Source organism: Eurosta solidaginis, chromosome 3 (genome assembly GCF_040869045.1).
Source record: "Eurosta solidaginis isolate ZX-2024a chromosome 3, ASM4086904v1, whole genome shotgun sequence".
Taxonomy (NCBI): Eukaryota; Metazoa; Arthropoda; class Insecta; order Diptera; family Tephritidae; genus Eurosta; species Eurosta solidaginis.
The window spans coordinates 257,403,287-257,419,005 of record NC_090321.1 but is presented as its reverse complement, the minus strand read 5'-3'; the positions used below and the strand labels follow the sequence as shown (position 1 = coordinate 257,419,005).

At 38.1% G+C, this 15,719-nt stretch overlaps 1 protein-coding gene across 1 annotated transcript in view; it reads right to left on the bottom strand.

Moving 5' to 3' along the window:
* esn (espinas) overlaps window positions 1–15,719 on the bottom strand; it is a 158,026-nt gene that overhangs the window by 36,472 nt on the left and 105,835 nt on the right. The window contains exons 3-4 of the mRNA XM_067776072.1: window positions 3,423–3,536; window positions 2,798–2,926 (exon numbers count right to left, since the gene is read on the bottom strand). Coding sequence (XP_067632173.1) covers window positions 2,798–2,926; window positions 3,423–3,536 — 243 coding nt within the window. The remainder of the gene's footprint in view (window positions 1–2,797; window positions 2,927–3,422; window positions 3,537–15,719) is intronic.

The window sequence follows — 15,719 nt, the reverse complement described above, 5'->3', positions numbered from 1 at the left end:
GATACCAATAACCTTGTGGAGTGCTCTTTCATTATTGCCGAAATTGTTTCCACAAAAGCATTTGCTTGCATGGCTCGAAAGCTATCTCGCGAATAGGACTCAACAAGTTTTGTTTAAAAACAGCTTTTCTAGGTTGTTTGATGTAACGTCTGGTGTGTCTCAGGGTAGTCATTTGGGTCCGTTACTTTTTACATTGTTTATAAATGACTTACCACAAACTCTCATACATTCCCGAACTCTTATGTATGCAGATGATGTTAAACTTTGTTACTCATACTTGCCTTCGGAGTCTTCCCGTGTGGAGTTTCTTCAGGCAGACTTGGACTCATTTCAATGTTGGTATACTGCAAATTTACTAGTTTTGAATTGCTCGAAGTGTAAACTAATGACATTTCACCGAGTGAAGCCAAGTTTGACATCGTATACGTTAAACAGCACGCCTTTTGAGCGTATATCTGTCGTAAGTGATCTAGGCGTTCTTTTTGATCCTAAACTGACTTTTAATACGCATATTTATTTATTTATTTATTTATTTATTTGTTAGTCTACAAATTTTACAATCAATCAGACTAAATATGAATTAATGAATGAACATAAATGCGGATTACAGTGTAAAATTAACAAGCATACATAGTGAGCAAAATTATATTATAAAATATGTATATACATATATTATTGAATCAGTTGTCGGGATGGACTGTGATGCCGAGCAACGGAATTGATTATCAGTGCTGTCGGAATGGACGTGATTTCCAGCAGCTGATGTATATTAACACACAATGAGTAGGGCTGCGATGTGTGGGAAGTTGGAAAGGACGTGATTCCAAGCCACCCGCCCAAAGTAACTGGAGCAGGTAACCGATTTAGTTTAACATGTGATTTTGAAACAGTTATGAGTTCAAGGCAGTGAGTATATATTTTTTTATACTGTAAAGTGTGTCGCAAGTATCAATACTATTGCAGTGATTATTGAAATCTTGACACAGACAACGAAGAGGTTCATGCATTTGAAAATTCGATCTACATGTATTTAAATATAGCGGTTGGAAATACCGAGAAATATCTCATCAATGGTAAGCAAAGCAACGGGTATACTCGGTTTTGTGAAGCGATGTGCTAAGGAGTTTAATGATCCGTATCTGACTAAGACCCTCTACACATCGTTGGTACGACCAATCTTAGAGTATTGTTCGTGTGTCTGGTGCCCAGGGTATCAAAACTTTATAAAGCGTATTGAGTCAGTACAGAAGCAATTCATTATATTTGCACTACGTGGTCTTAACTGGGATTCTAGTGAGCATTTGTCACCATATAGAAATAGGCTTCTCCTTATAAATCTGCTAACTTTAGAAAATCGAAGAACTGTACTCGGGGTAATGTTCATTCACAAGCTCATTATGGGCGAGATCGACTCATCTGATCTTGTTAGTCGACTAAATTTTGCTGTTCCTGGTAGAACGTCCAGGCACTTTGTGCCTTTTTATTTACCACTTTGCCGGCAAAATTTTGCCAAAAATAATCCACTGCGAAGTTGGTGTTCGCACTACAACAACTTGTATAACTGCATCAGTTTTGAATGTTCGTTTTCCGAGTTGCATAATTCAATACTGTCACGTCTGGCCTGATATTTTGTAATTTCTTTCTATGTATGGTTGAATTTAAATATTTTAATTCTAACATTAATTTTATGTTTTATATATCTTAGTAGTCGACCGCATTGTGTCTGTGTCGACTTTAATCCAAATAAATTAAAATTAAATTAAACACTTCGTTATCTATATATATAAAGAAGGATGTATGTTTGATATACCTATAGGTACCCTATTGCCTAGACCAGTATTTACGATACTTTTTCTCTGGAAGTGGACCAGGGTTCGACCTATTCGTACAAATACTAAGTATTCATGATTCGATTTGCCTGAAATTCGGTGTATATGTAGCCGTTTGCGCAGATAAGTATTAATGACAATTTTGTTCCGGGATGTGGACCAGAGACTAACTGGGACTGGGATTTGAACTTTGGATGGGACTGTAACCGGAACTGGGTTTAGGACTGGGAATAAGGGATGGAGAAGAGCGAGAAAAACTAGAGACAAGAGAACAGAGGGAATGAGAAAGAGAGTGAGAAAGAGATGGAGTTAGACGGAATAGTGATAAAGGAATAGATGGTGCGGAAAAGAAGGTAGGAAAAAGACGGAGAGAGAGAAGGTGATGCAGAGAAAGAGAAATGCAGAAGGAGGAGTGCATAAAAGGATAAGGAAAAAGGGGAAAGAAGGAGAGTAAGAGGTAAAACCTTCTTTAAAGTTATGCGGACAGACCAAAGTTAAGGCAGAACAACGTCTACCGGGTCTACTAATTATAACCAAATCTTACTTTCGCCTTATGTTTATACCGCTTTATGTAGATATATGTATATATCCAAACTAAATCAGGTTATTGAATTCAATTTTGCCTACGGTCATTCTAGAAAAGAGCTTTCTTTTTTGGCCACGAATGCAATTTCTATTGGCTAGGGCTGCCTTCTTGTTATTTGCAGCAACAATCTTGCATCGAAGGCCCAAAATGTATATTTTCCTCCACGTATTTTCTACGTAGTGATATTTACATATCACATTGTAAGTTCTCAGGAACATTATTTGAATAAAGCTCCTGAAGCTTACAAAACACTCAAAAACTCATTAAATTCAACTAAAAATAAATATTTTTAGCAAATTATTACAACATTTATTTAAGACCCACGCACCCTCACCCACACACCCTACAGCTCTTATCATGTACTACAGCCAATAAAACTTACCCCCTTGCATGGTCTCTCATCGGAAAGTAAACGCACAGCGCCACGTCCCAATGCTTCACGTTTTCTTTGTGCAGAAAATATGCGCAGCTCCTTACGCTCCTCATCGCTTAGTGAGTGGCAATAGCGCACCTACAACAAAAAAAGGAGAAAAGAAAATAACAAGAAGTTAACTGTAGTAAATTTTAATTAAAAATACACTTGCACGTCCTCAACCGAAGCGACGACAATGCGCAGCCAAAGTTGAAGACAATGTCGAACTCAAAGTTGAAGTTGCAAATAAAAAGCCAAAGTTTTTTAATCTTACAAGTGAAAAGGAAAAAGTTTTTCAAAAAGGTTTCATTTTCACATTTGCACAATGCTTTTTAACTACTGGTGAGATGTTCTTTTTTTTATTTTTAGCGATTTTTTTTTTAAATTTATTGACTATTCAGACACAATGCCACCAATTCTTCGCATTTCGATCTATTGTTTGAAGGCCGTGCTGCCATTTTCAGCTGCTTGGCAACTTCTTTTGCACTTCTTGTAGCCAATTTGTTTTTTTTTTTTGTAATTTCTTAAAAATCTTTTCGGGCTTCTTATTATCATTTAGTATGTTTGTTTTAAACTTTTTGTATTTAGTACTCACCTCGTTATCTTGCGGCGGCAGTTGATGCAGCAATTGTTTGACGCGATATTTTTCGCCAGCACTATTAACGTAGGGCACTTTGTCATCGGGTAGTTGAGAGAAATATAAACGAACCTAAAAATTAGAAAGAGAAAGGTTTAATGTTTCGTGCCTATATTTTGAACCCATATACATATCTTTTGATGGAATTATTGGAGTTTAAATTTAAAACTTTCTGAATTACATTTATAATTTGAAACCAAATTAGGTTTGAAATTGAAGCAATACTATTTTTGTGGAGGGCCCGCTCAGAGTGGAGAAGAATGAACTCAGTGTCAGGTATGTTCGTTCGAAAGAGGCACTGAAAATGGCACAACGCCAAATATGTAGACTCATAATTTAAAAAAAAAATCTGTTCGGCAATGGCAGACTGGGTTTGAAATTGAAACTGAATGAGTTTAAACAAGTATGGACGGGACTGTCTTTGGCTGTGCCGAAGACTTCATACCTTTCATGAATGGGGCTGAGCAATAATCTTACTCCGTTCGTAATCTTTAAATATCGGATGTATAAGATAATAAATATATAGTGAACAGATGTACATACCTAAACGATTTTTAAGACAAATATAAAATAAAAAATGCCAAAAAACCCCTTTATCTGAACGATCAGTTGTATGGGATTTATATTATATATAGCTCCGATGGAAATGATTTTTACAGGAAATCGTCTATGATATATTAGAATATATATCACCAAGTTTAACGTTTTTATGTTGGAAACTAAGGGAGAAATGGCCAAAAATCTTTCTATCTGAGCGATCGGTTGTATCGGATATAACTATATATAGCTCCGATCAAAGTGATTTTTTCAGGATATCTTGGATGATATATTAGAATATATATTACCGAGTTTCACGTTTATACTTTCTAAATTGCGGCAGGAATGACCAAAATCGTCTTATCTGAACGATCGGTTGTATGGGAGATATATGTTATAGTGGTCCTATCCTACCTGATCCGACAAATATCTAATATAATACAAAAATACATCGTTGTGCTAAATTTCATTGAGATATCTCAAAATTTGAGGGACTAGTATGCGTTCAAACGGACAGACGGACGGACAGACGGACATGGCTATATCAACTCAGTTCGTCGCCCTGATCAATTCGGTATACTTAGTGGTGAGTCTATCTTCTATATTTCTCAACGTTACAAACATCGGACCAAAGTTAATATACCATTTCATGTTCATGAAAGGTATAAAAATGTAATAGTAAGCTAAAGGTTTAAAATTTAGTATATATTTAATATAATGGAAGTGTTCAAGTTTTTTTTAACTTCTCCGTGCTCTTAACAATGTGTCAAGTTTCAAGTTTGTAGTTCAATGGCAAGTTTCTAAATACGCAAATTCGTGCGCACTCTAGGGGAACTTTTTGTGATAGATTATTGCCTCTGAAATGCTTTTAAAACTTCAAGCCTTTTGCTTTCCAGGAAGTATCATAAAAATCTATCGAAAGATTTCAAATTCTGTATGAGCTTTTTATTATCTCAACCCGCGTGCCATAATTAGCTCTTTGATGGATTGGGCGCTTCGGAATATGCATGCCTGGGCATCTGATATCGGGTTGGCCGTTGTGGTTATTGTTATAGCGATAAGGAGATTCCCCGAAGGCCTTGGGGAGTGTTATCAATGTTGATGGTCCTTTGCCGGTAGCAGATAAAGCACGTTCCGGTAGCAAGCACCATACAAGTACTAGCCCGACCATCTCAGGAATAAGTTGGTATGATCACATGAAACCTTCTAGGCCATAACACCCTAGATCGATCAGGAGTTCGGGGTCGGTAGAACCTCGAATGTTAACGAAACAGGATTCGCCATGGGTAGTTGAGGTCGACAATTGGGTTGGAGACGCTATATATTATGCTGGAAACCCCTCGAGAGGATTGCGCTACACAACCCCTTAAAACAATTTCGTATTTTAGTTGCCTCTTACGACAGTCATATCCTCCGCGGGTAAATTCTAAGCCCCCTAACCCGCTGGGGCATGTTGGCCGTCAACGGTGAGAATACGGATATGATCTTGTTTACTAAGAGGTATAAGGTCCCAAATTCGACCAGAGAAAATACAGTAAGTTTTCGTGGAAGCTCAACGTGGACAAGAGAATGAAGAAGGCCTCCACGGCTCTTGATGCATGTAAAAAAATGCTGAGGCATACGTGGGGTCTATCGTCCTCTCTCTCATTAGGTATTTTCAGCGATTAAAAGACTAGCCAATTCTATGGAGTCCTTGTTTAGTCCTATCTCCAAAAATGAGAGGGATATGCAGGATATCGATGCTTAGCATTACGGGAGCACTAAAAGCGCCCCGTCGGCTGCACTGATGCCATTCGATACATTCCACCTGCCCTGATATACATAATTGGAAGGTTTGACGCTTTTAGCTCACGAATGGCTTTAGCAAACCCTAGAGAAATAACAAAAACTCTTTGGTTGCACACCGGCCGCACGGTGCGGTGTGAAGGAGAAGCATACTCGTCTACCACACCAAAGTCCCGGAAAAATAACGTCAAATACTTTAGAAAAGGTTTTTCTAAGCGGGGTCGCCCCTCGGAAGTGGTTTTACGGTGAAAAGCCGTGAGGAGTCGGCAAAAAACATGCGACTTACATGGTTCCGCCAATTTGTAGGAAAAATTAAAATATAATGGAAGGAAAAGCCAGACGTTAATCTACTTGGAGGTATATCGCGCCTTGTAAATGTTTTTTTTTGCATATGGGGTAGCTCCGTTAACTGGGCAGGACGGAGTGAGAAGAAATGGCGCCATTTTTCTTCTCCTTGTAGCGTAAGGCAATTACGCTAATCTTATGGGGAGTTTTATCGATGTTGATGGTCCTTTGCCGGATAAAGGTATAGTACGTTTCGGAAAATATCACTATTAAGATACTTGACATACCATTTTGTAAGCGATTGATATATATTTGCAAAAGAAATTGAGACTTTTTATGTGGTTGTTGTAATGTTCTATGGACACACAATAGGAACAAATTTTGTGTACAAAGGATTTTCAGGGATTTAATTTTGATCCCACCCCATTGGTGGACCGGCCAGGTAAATTTGTTAACCCTCCAAAACAAACTTCCGATTAGCGTTGAATAAATTCATTACATGTTAGCGTTGTCGGCTGGCCAGACGAAATTTGACACTTTGAACTTTATCCACAAATATTCAAAGTTTGAAGAAATCTCGTCGCACACTGTGATTACCCAGAAATAAGTTTGAATTTTTATTGATAAATTTAGAAATGAATACGAACCATGAGGTCTTATAGGCTCAAAAATATGTTCGTCTAGCCAAACGACAACGCTAAAATGTGACATAATCAACTTTGGTACAAAAAAAGAAAAAATAAAAAGAAAAAATATCGATTTCTGAATTATTGTAAAGACCGCCTCTAAACTTAAAAAGTCACTAAAACTTTTCATGATCGGGTGGGCAGGAGTAAAGTTATTCACGAAAATAAAGCCTTCTCGTCTCTCCTCACGATTTCTCGAACTTGTCCGAGAAGTGTTTTCTCTCGAGTTTCACCTTCTCGCGAGATTCTCGAATCTCGAATTACTCGTAAGGCTCGTAAGGCTCGCGAGTTTATCGACATTCAATTTAAGCGATTCATTGGCTGTTTTATATAAAGCTTACAATTTCTTCTGGAGCACATGCGAAAATTTCCAAAAACCCACAACTAAAAAACACGGAAATGTATAGAGTACTGCCAATGCAGCGACTGAATTGAAAGTCGAGAAGCTCGCGAGTATTACGAGTATTTCGAGATTTGAGAATCTCACGAGAAGCCGTGTTCTCGATGTCTAGTTAAAAAAATAAAATATTGTGAACAAAATGATGTGTATAGCATGGTATAAATATTATATTATTATAACATGGTGTATAGTAAATATGTTTTGGGATAAATATCATTGGAAAGCACTATAATCAAAAAAAAAAAAAAAAACAATTCACAAGTAAAAAAACCAAGTGTCCATACAGCAATTAAGTTTATGTCGAGAAGCTCGCGAGATTTACGAGTACTTCGAGACACGATAATCTCGCGAGAAGCCGAGTTCTCGATTCCTCGGGTTTTGAAATCTCGCTTGTGTTCGAGAAGAAATCGTAAGCTCTATTTATTATATTTAATATTTTTACGTTAAGCTCAAAATTTTTTATGAAAACCCTCGAATTCTTAATCGTTGGAGTGTAATCATCGTGTCCTGAAATATAGGAAGCATTGCTGAAGGACAAAAACGGAGGGTTGAAAAGGCTCAGAGAAAGAGCTTAGTTTTGCCCGGCAGCTTCCTGGCTCTGCGAATGCAGACTGGATTCAACAAAAGAAAAGTATGCTGCAAAATAAACATTTATATATCTTGTTTTGATTTAATGGACATACAGCCATATTGTTCACGACGTGGACCTTGCACATAGCACAATAACTGGACAGCCATTGCGAAACATCAATTATTTTCGAGTGAGAGTTATAATCTTCACACAAACATAGAAAAGGTTCGTGTAGTTGGAAATTGCTTCTGCATTGTTTAAGAATTATGGCTTTATAATGCCTTGAAACTTGGCATGGAACATTCAAGTTTACTTCGTTCAAAAGAAATAAGCTTCAAATCGATCCATTTAAAAGTCTAGCCGTAAATAGTACACCTAGCACTTCTCTACGATTTGCAAGGGTAGAAAGATTTATTAGTTTTAACCGACTAGTGTAAGGAAGAAGATTATGCGGAGAACCCATTGAAGATTTCTCAAGGCGAAAAGTAAAAACTGTTTTTTAATTGATTCTAGTCTATCCACATGAACTTGATAACGTGGATTCCAAATTATCGATCCATATTCTAATATCGGCCTCAACAATGATGTAAAAAGGGTTTTTGTAACGTAAGGATCACTAAACTCTTTTGCCCATCTTTTCACAAATGCTAAAACTCCTCTCGCTTTATTGACTGTGGCATTAATATGAGGGTTGAAACTAAGTTTGCAATTCATTGTAACTCCCAAGTCGACAAAAACATCAACGCTTTCCAGAGTTTGACTATTAATTGTGTAGGAAGCTGGCTGTATGTTCCCACGTGAAAAACACATGGATTTACATTTTTCTATGTTGAGCGGCATAAAATTCGCATTACACCAAGTAACTAAACGATTTAAATTCGCCTGGAGTACAGAACGTTCTTCAACCGACGCATATGACTTAAAAAGTTTTACGTCGTCGGCATACATTAAAATTTTAGAAGATTTTATAGTTGTGGAAACATCGTTTATAAAGATCAAAAACAGAATAGTACCGAGATGGCTGCCCTGAGGCACACCGGAGGGAACATTGATGACATTCGAACAAATGTTTTTCAAAATTACTCTTTGAGTTCTACCGCAACGATAGGAGGAGATCCAGCGAGTTAGGCCAGGTTGAAAACCAAGCAATTCGAGTTTATAAACAAGTAATGAGTGACGTACTTTGTCGAATGCTTTGCTGAAATCAGTGTATATAACGTCGGTATGATGATTGTTTCTAAACCCATTAAAGAGGTGAGTTGTAAATTCAAGCAAATTGGTTGTGGTTGATTTGGCTGTACAAAAGCCATCCTGAGAACTATCTATCAATGTCGAAATCGAAAATGTAAGGTGATTAGATTGCTTTGAAAAGCTCAGGGATAGCGGAGAGCTTTGCTATTCCACGATAGTTTTCAATAGACGTCTTGATTCCTTTTTTATGGAGTGGGATAAGAAAAGATTCCTTCCAAGCCGTCTGAAATATGCCATTTTTTAAAGAGAAGTTAAACAGATCAGTAAGAGGCTGGTAAATGTATTCCGCACATGTTTTTAAGAAAACATGTTGGGATCAAATTGGGACCGTATTTGAAGGATTCTTTTAGGGTCTTTAGATGTAGTAGAACATCCTCAGGCAACAAAAGTGGGGCATATATTGAGTTGCTAGAATGGAGCTCATATGAATAATTTGTAGGTGTTGAATCAACCACAGCAGAGTAATTAGAGTGAAAGAATTGAGCGAAGAAATTTGCAATATCTTGATCGTCGCTGGAAATGATAGTTTTAAACTTCACGGCAGAAGGAAACCCGTTAGTTCTGCGTTTAGAATTTACGAAATCATAAAAAGGCTTCGGGTTGCAAATATTGTTTCTTATAACTTTACATATGTAAGCTTTATAACACTTTTTATTAAGTTCAAAATACTTATGACGGAAAATAGCGTACTGTGCATAATCAGAATATAAACCGGTTCTCCTATATAATTTGAATAAACTTGATTTCTTATTTTTTAAAGCTTTTAGCTCTTGCTTGCACTGGTTCAATGTACGAGCATGTGCGTTTGGGCATATGTTTTTCAAATAAAGCATAAATGGTTTTATTAAAATGTAAAACGTTTTGCTTTACATCCTCTTTATATCGAGGCCACGTTATCTCAGGAAGCTCTTTATTTAAATAGTTAAAATTAGTTTTGGAAAAATCAAAGCACCTGGTAGAGACACGTGTTTTGTTAGTGCAGCCAACTTCGATGCTTATGATTTCGTAAGTTATCTCAAGGGAAGGGTGGTAAACGTCTTCTGGCAAAACAAGAGGTTCACACCGATTTATAGAGAATTTAAATATGTCGTCAACAAATGCTAAGTCTAAGAATTTTCCATACTTATTTGGAAAGAAGTTGATCTGATTAAGGCAAAGATCAGTAATTCCATCCAAAAAGTCATTATTATGCATCTTGGATGATACGGGGACAATATTGTGATCAACGATATTCCAAGATATATGTGGCAGGGTAAAGTCGCCTAAAACAATCATTGAGTCCGTGGATTTTATCATAGAATTGACTGATTGTAACAGTGAAATATGGTGTATATACACTGATAGATCAGAAGATGGTGGAATATAGCAAACGGCTAAGTAAATATGACCCCGGCCTAGTATGATTCGGATGAATTTAAACTAGATGGAATCAACTTCGGGTAAATTAACATCTTCAGATGGAATTGAAAAATGTACAGCTAGCAAGACACCACCTACGGTCCTATTTAAGTTGTCATTTCTATAGGTCTGATACTCACCTCAAAAAAATTCGGAATTTAAAATATTGGGTTTCAGCCATGTTTCGGTAAAAGCAATAATATTATAATTACAGTGAATGGTTTTCGAATATAAGTCAGTAATTTAGTATTTAAGCCTCCAACGTTTTGATAGCAAATGCTTAAGCAAGATGTTAAATTAAGTTTTTTGGATCGGAACTTTGAGGAAGAATTTTTGCTACATTTTGAGTAATCTCAATAGTCTTATGCACAAATTCGCGAACAAAAGCTCCTGGCGGCCAAAATGCGCTGTCAAAAAGTTTATCAAAATCTTTTGAGTAGACATCAATTCTAAATGAAGAAATGTTTCTTTCGTAATTAAATTTAAATTTTCTTAAAGTCATGCCGTCAGCCTTAATTTTCGAAGTGACATAAGACTTGATGTCCTCAACGGAAGTGTCTTTGTCAAAGCGAGATACAAAAATCGATTTTTTGAGGGGGACTACAACCAGGTTCTTAGCCGGTGCTTCTGAATAAGAAGTCACAGATTGAGAAGTTACAGTTTCAGAAGTTACAGTTTGAGACTCTAAGGTTTTTTCCGCGGCCTTAGAAGTGGATGGAACTACAGCTTGCGGATTAGGGGAAACCAAGTCTATGAGCTCCACTTGCGGAAGATTAATGTTCTGAGCAGGATTAAGATTCAAAGCGTTATGTGAATCTTCAGTGCGTTTTTGTTTATTATCGCGGTTGTCTTTATTTCTCGGTACTCATCCAAACACTTGAAAGACTTGAACAAGCTATCGTATTGATTGAACTTTTCCGTGATTATGGAAAACTCTTTAGCAATTTTAGAAAACGCATTTCGTGTTTGTCTAAACAGTTTAAATAGGTCAATTTCAGTTGATCTGCATTTAATGCATGACCAACGTACTCCCTTCTCCTCATGATTGACAGTGTCAACAACTCTAGCCGTCAGTCCCGCGAACTTTCCATGGGCGAGCCCATCGCAAAGCCAGCAAGTGACAAAACATTCGCTTTTTACCTGACAGTTTTTGAAAATGCAAGTAATTTTTTATAGAAAGATAACGAAAATATACTAGTATAAAAATATAGAAATGGTAAAGATATATTTGTAAATTACAAAGAAAAAACAGTTGAAATAGCACTGAAAATGAGAAAGGTTATATATAAAAGCAACTCTGAAAGTTTGGGAGCTTAGCGGTAGCTAGCAGTTTTAGAGCCACTGTCACTTGACACTTAAAAAGCGACGCAACATTGTAACGTTCGAAAACAGTCTCCGCTTCAATACAAATGCATCCGAAATTGTCTACAATATACAAAGATGCATCAAAATCCTCAAATTGCTGCAACGAAGAAAAATATAGGGGTGCCAAATTTCCCACTTAGAACTGCCACGGAATATCTTCTTAAGACGTCTGAGCACCGAGGCATCCCAAAAGACAATTGATTGATGTAATTGCACCTCCAAGGCAGATAAGAACACATCTGCATAAGTCCTATGACGAGGTCTGGTGTAGTATGATCCCGAGCAACACGAACGCAGAGTTGTGATTTCCTTCAAAGTCAGGCTCCCGCCTTTGCAGACATCGCCGGAGAAGAATGCGCACTTCCGAAGGATATGCACATTACTCTGCCCCAACTTCGATCTCTATGTCCAGCCTGGTGTATAGCACAAATCATCTATTCGCCTATAATGTAGAACAAAAATCTGTTATAGCAACTTCTTTTTGGTAAAACCATCTTGAAATTTCTAGATTCCTTTGACCTCCGTTAGAGAATTGTATTTAAAGTTTCTTGAATATTCTAGCCTATTAACCCAGGCGTATATAGTATAGAAATTTGTTTCCAGAAAGCAATATTTTCCAAAAATTAGTTATAATAAAAATACAAAATTTCCAGGAAGTTCTGCTTCGTGGCCCATTTGGCGCCCCCATGTGAGTAGCGACCGGTGCAAGATGTCTCCCTTGTTTCCTCCCCCCTCACTACTCTACTAACCGAATGTGTTAGGAAGCTGCCGTACTGTTATCGGTTTGTTCCGGTAAACTAGGAGATGTCCAAATCTACCGCTCTATTAGAAACAGAAAAATATTGATTGGTCTAAAATTGATGCTTCTATTTGGCGTTCGCTGGCAACAGGAAAAAAGGACAGCCATTTTTCGCTATACAACCAAACTCGCTAACCGTTCAAGCGCCACTTAAGAAAGAAAAAAAATATATATATATATACATATATATATATCAGGGCGAGATGTACACGTAGTGTCTAAAATAGATTTCCGCAGTTTATAAAAGCTCAGCTAAAAAACCGGCCAATATCCAAACTACATACGACGAAAATCAATTATTAGTCAAACGCTACACGCAGTCGCGGCACTTTCACTCACCCAACTAAGCTAATTTGCCGACTGCAGCGCAGTGCGTCCATGAGATGGACTTTTTATTTTTTGGTGAATTTTAATCAAAGTTACGGTAACATTGGCAGCATCAGCAACTAATATCTGCTACTGCAAGTTTTTCGGTTCAAAACTTCGCATGAACTATAGACATACTACAAGCTCATATGGACAAGCTAAGGACTAGCAGATCATTGGCTTCATGCCGCTACAAAACTCGTACAAGCTGCACCCCAGGCGCACATTTGTTTCATATGTCATCTGTCTTTCCCCCACCCAAACAATTCCAGCTGAGCGACATGCAAGTTTTCTACTTTTGTGATTTGATTTTTCCACCGCCCGTTGTGAGTGTGCATTTTGGTCTCTTAACGCGCTGCTGCCAAACTATTTATTTTGTTATAGTGTCAATTTTTTTCCTACTACAATCAAGAGCAGTGGTTTCCACTAAGTTCACATCACTACTTGCTACATATGCAGGTCCCCCAACAATGCAAGATAGATGGATGTAAGAATTCGCAAAAAAATTGCAAAGAGCTTAAGAGTCAAAAAGATCAAGACACACCAAAAAAATGAAATGTGGAAAAGAGCTCACCAAAAAAATGTTATTAATTGCAGTTGTCCGCAGTCGAAAAATGTCGCTCAAATCACGCTGGAAAACTAAATTAAATGGAGAGGACAACGTCAAATCGTTGAATTTTTCAAGTATTCGACTGAGTATCGTTGGTGGATTGTTAAAGTAAGTAGACAGCATTGAGTGTGATGGAATAGATATTTCCGTCATTTTTGAAAACAGGTGTGGAATGGTGTAGAAAATGAGATTGAATGCTCAAAGGAGAGCAAAAGACATAAATAATGACTTTACATCATATGCTTTGCGGGTGATGTGATTGATGCGGGTGAGCAGAAATTGCGATAAAATAAACGCTAGAGCATGCCGACTCGTTTTTTAAAGGACTTCTTCCGTAACTGGTGTATCATGAAAATCGGGTCACCATATCGTAAACGCCACTCGTAGCGCACATTCATGCCAGCTGCCGGGGGCTTCAGTCCTTTAGAACAAAAGAACCTTACAGGCACCAATTAACGCATTTTTCGAGACCAGTTTTCAAGCATATTAGACAAAGCAAAATCCCTTCACTTTTTCTATTTATGAGCATCTCAGCGAATACACCAAAATTGGGAATAAGGAGAGGGAGATATCAACAGCACACTACAAGGTGGGGATGGAAGCTTTATAGATGCACTAATACTGCGATAGAGTTGAGAAAAAGATGTCAAATGCGAAAAAAAGGCAGCGATTAACACAGGTCTGATCTCAAAAGGTCGGAAAGAGAAAGAAAAAGTACTCAGGCCACTAATTAAGCTGCAATGCAAGGAGGAAATCGCAATAACGAATAGCACTGCTCAACGGGAGCTTCAAGGTTAAAAAAAGTAAATGTAAGGCGCGATAACCTCCGAAGAGATCTCAGGCCGAGTTTCTCTTCCAATTTGCGTCGTGCTCCTCTTGATTTTCCCTACAAATTGGCCGGACGGGACCTACATGTTTTATGCCGACTCCGAACGGCATCTGCAAGGCAGATGAGTTTTCACTGAGAGCTTTTCATGGCAGAAATACACCCGGACCGCTTGCCGAAAACTGCCGAGGGGCGACCCCGCTTAGAAAAATTTTCTTCTAATTTAAAAACCTTATTTCTAATATTTTGATGTTGACGGTGTGCTAGGCGGAGCACGCTACCATCACACCATGGTAGGCGCCGAGCTTTAAGGTTAGGATAAGAAATACTGGTAAAATAAGCCGGATAATAGGAAATACAGATGAGGAATTAATTGAAAATACACACAGAGGATAATAGCAGATAAATTTCTGCTTAAAATAATAATTATGTACTTGGCGCGATTTACCTCCAAGTATGTTAAGGTCGAGGTTTTCTCGCAGCTTGCATCGCTCACCTTTTTTTTAATTTTTCCCTATAGATTGCCGGGAATTTCGAATAGCAGCTTCAAGGCAGATCAATTTTCATTGAGCAACAGTCACCGACCATGACATGACATTGGCTCGATTTGACGAACAGCAACGAAGGAGAGCTGCTTGATGTCATGACCAGGATGATGTGGATTAGGTGCTAAATGGGGAGCTATTCTCTACAATATGAAAGGGCAAGATATGGGGATATGAAGGCAGGTCATTGCTACAACCTGCCAACCAACATGTAACGGACGTTCTTGGTACATGCCCATATCATTGTCCAGCGCACAACCCGCTCAGCTGGGATGAAAATATTATTTGCACATTTATATATGTATCAAGCCGCTTGATCCAAGACAGACACCCGCTTGCAGCCACACCTCGTGGTGGACAGACGCCGCCGATTAAAGATCTCCTAGCTAGCCCTTAAACCGAGTATGCCAGAGGGGCCTAGCCAGGTTGTTGCCTTCTCATATTGGCTCACCACTAAACGGATGTACAGTGGCTACCCAAAGGATACTTGGCCGCAAGTGACCGGAAGTAGTGAGCTGTTTCAACTGCATGCAAACGAATAGCTCTGGCCATTCCCAGGTGAAACAACTGTCAGACATTTTCCCACTTTTGTGGAGTTCTACACACGGCTCCACCCTACGCAGAGTACATACTTTGTATGTAATCATGTGTTAAAGTTATGCTGTTAGTTGGTGGCGGTTTCAAAGAAACTGGTACTTGCTTGGTTCTATTTATAGAAATACAAAAATTTACCAATGTTGTCTATTTGTATGAATTACACTCTCACTTTTCGACTCTCACTATTTTTCGATAGCCAGTAACTTGTGAAAGTAACGCTCCTTGGTTATAAGA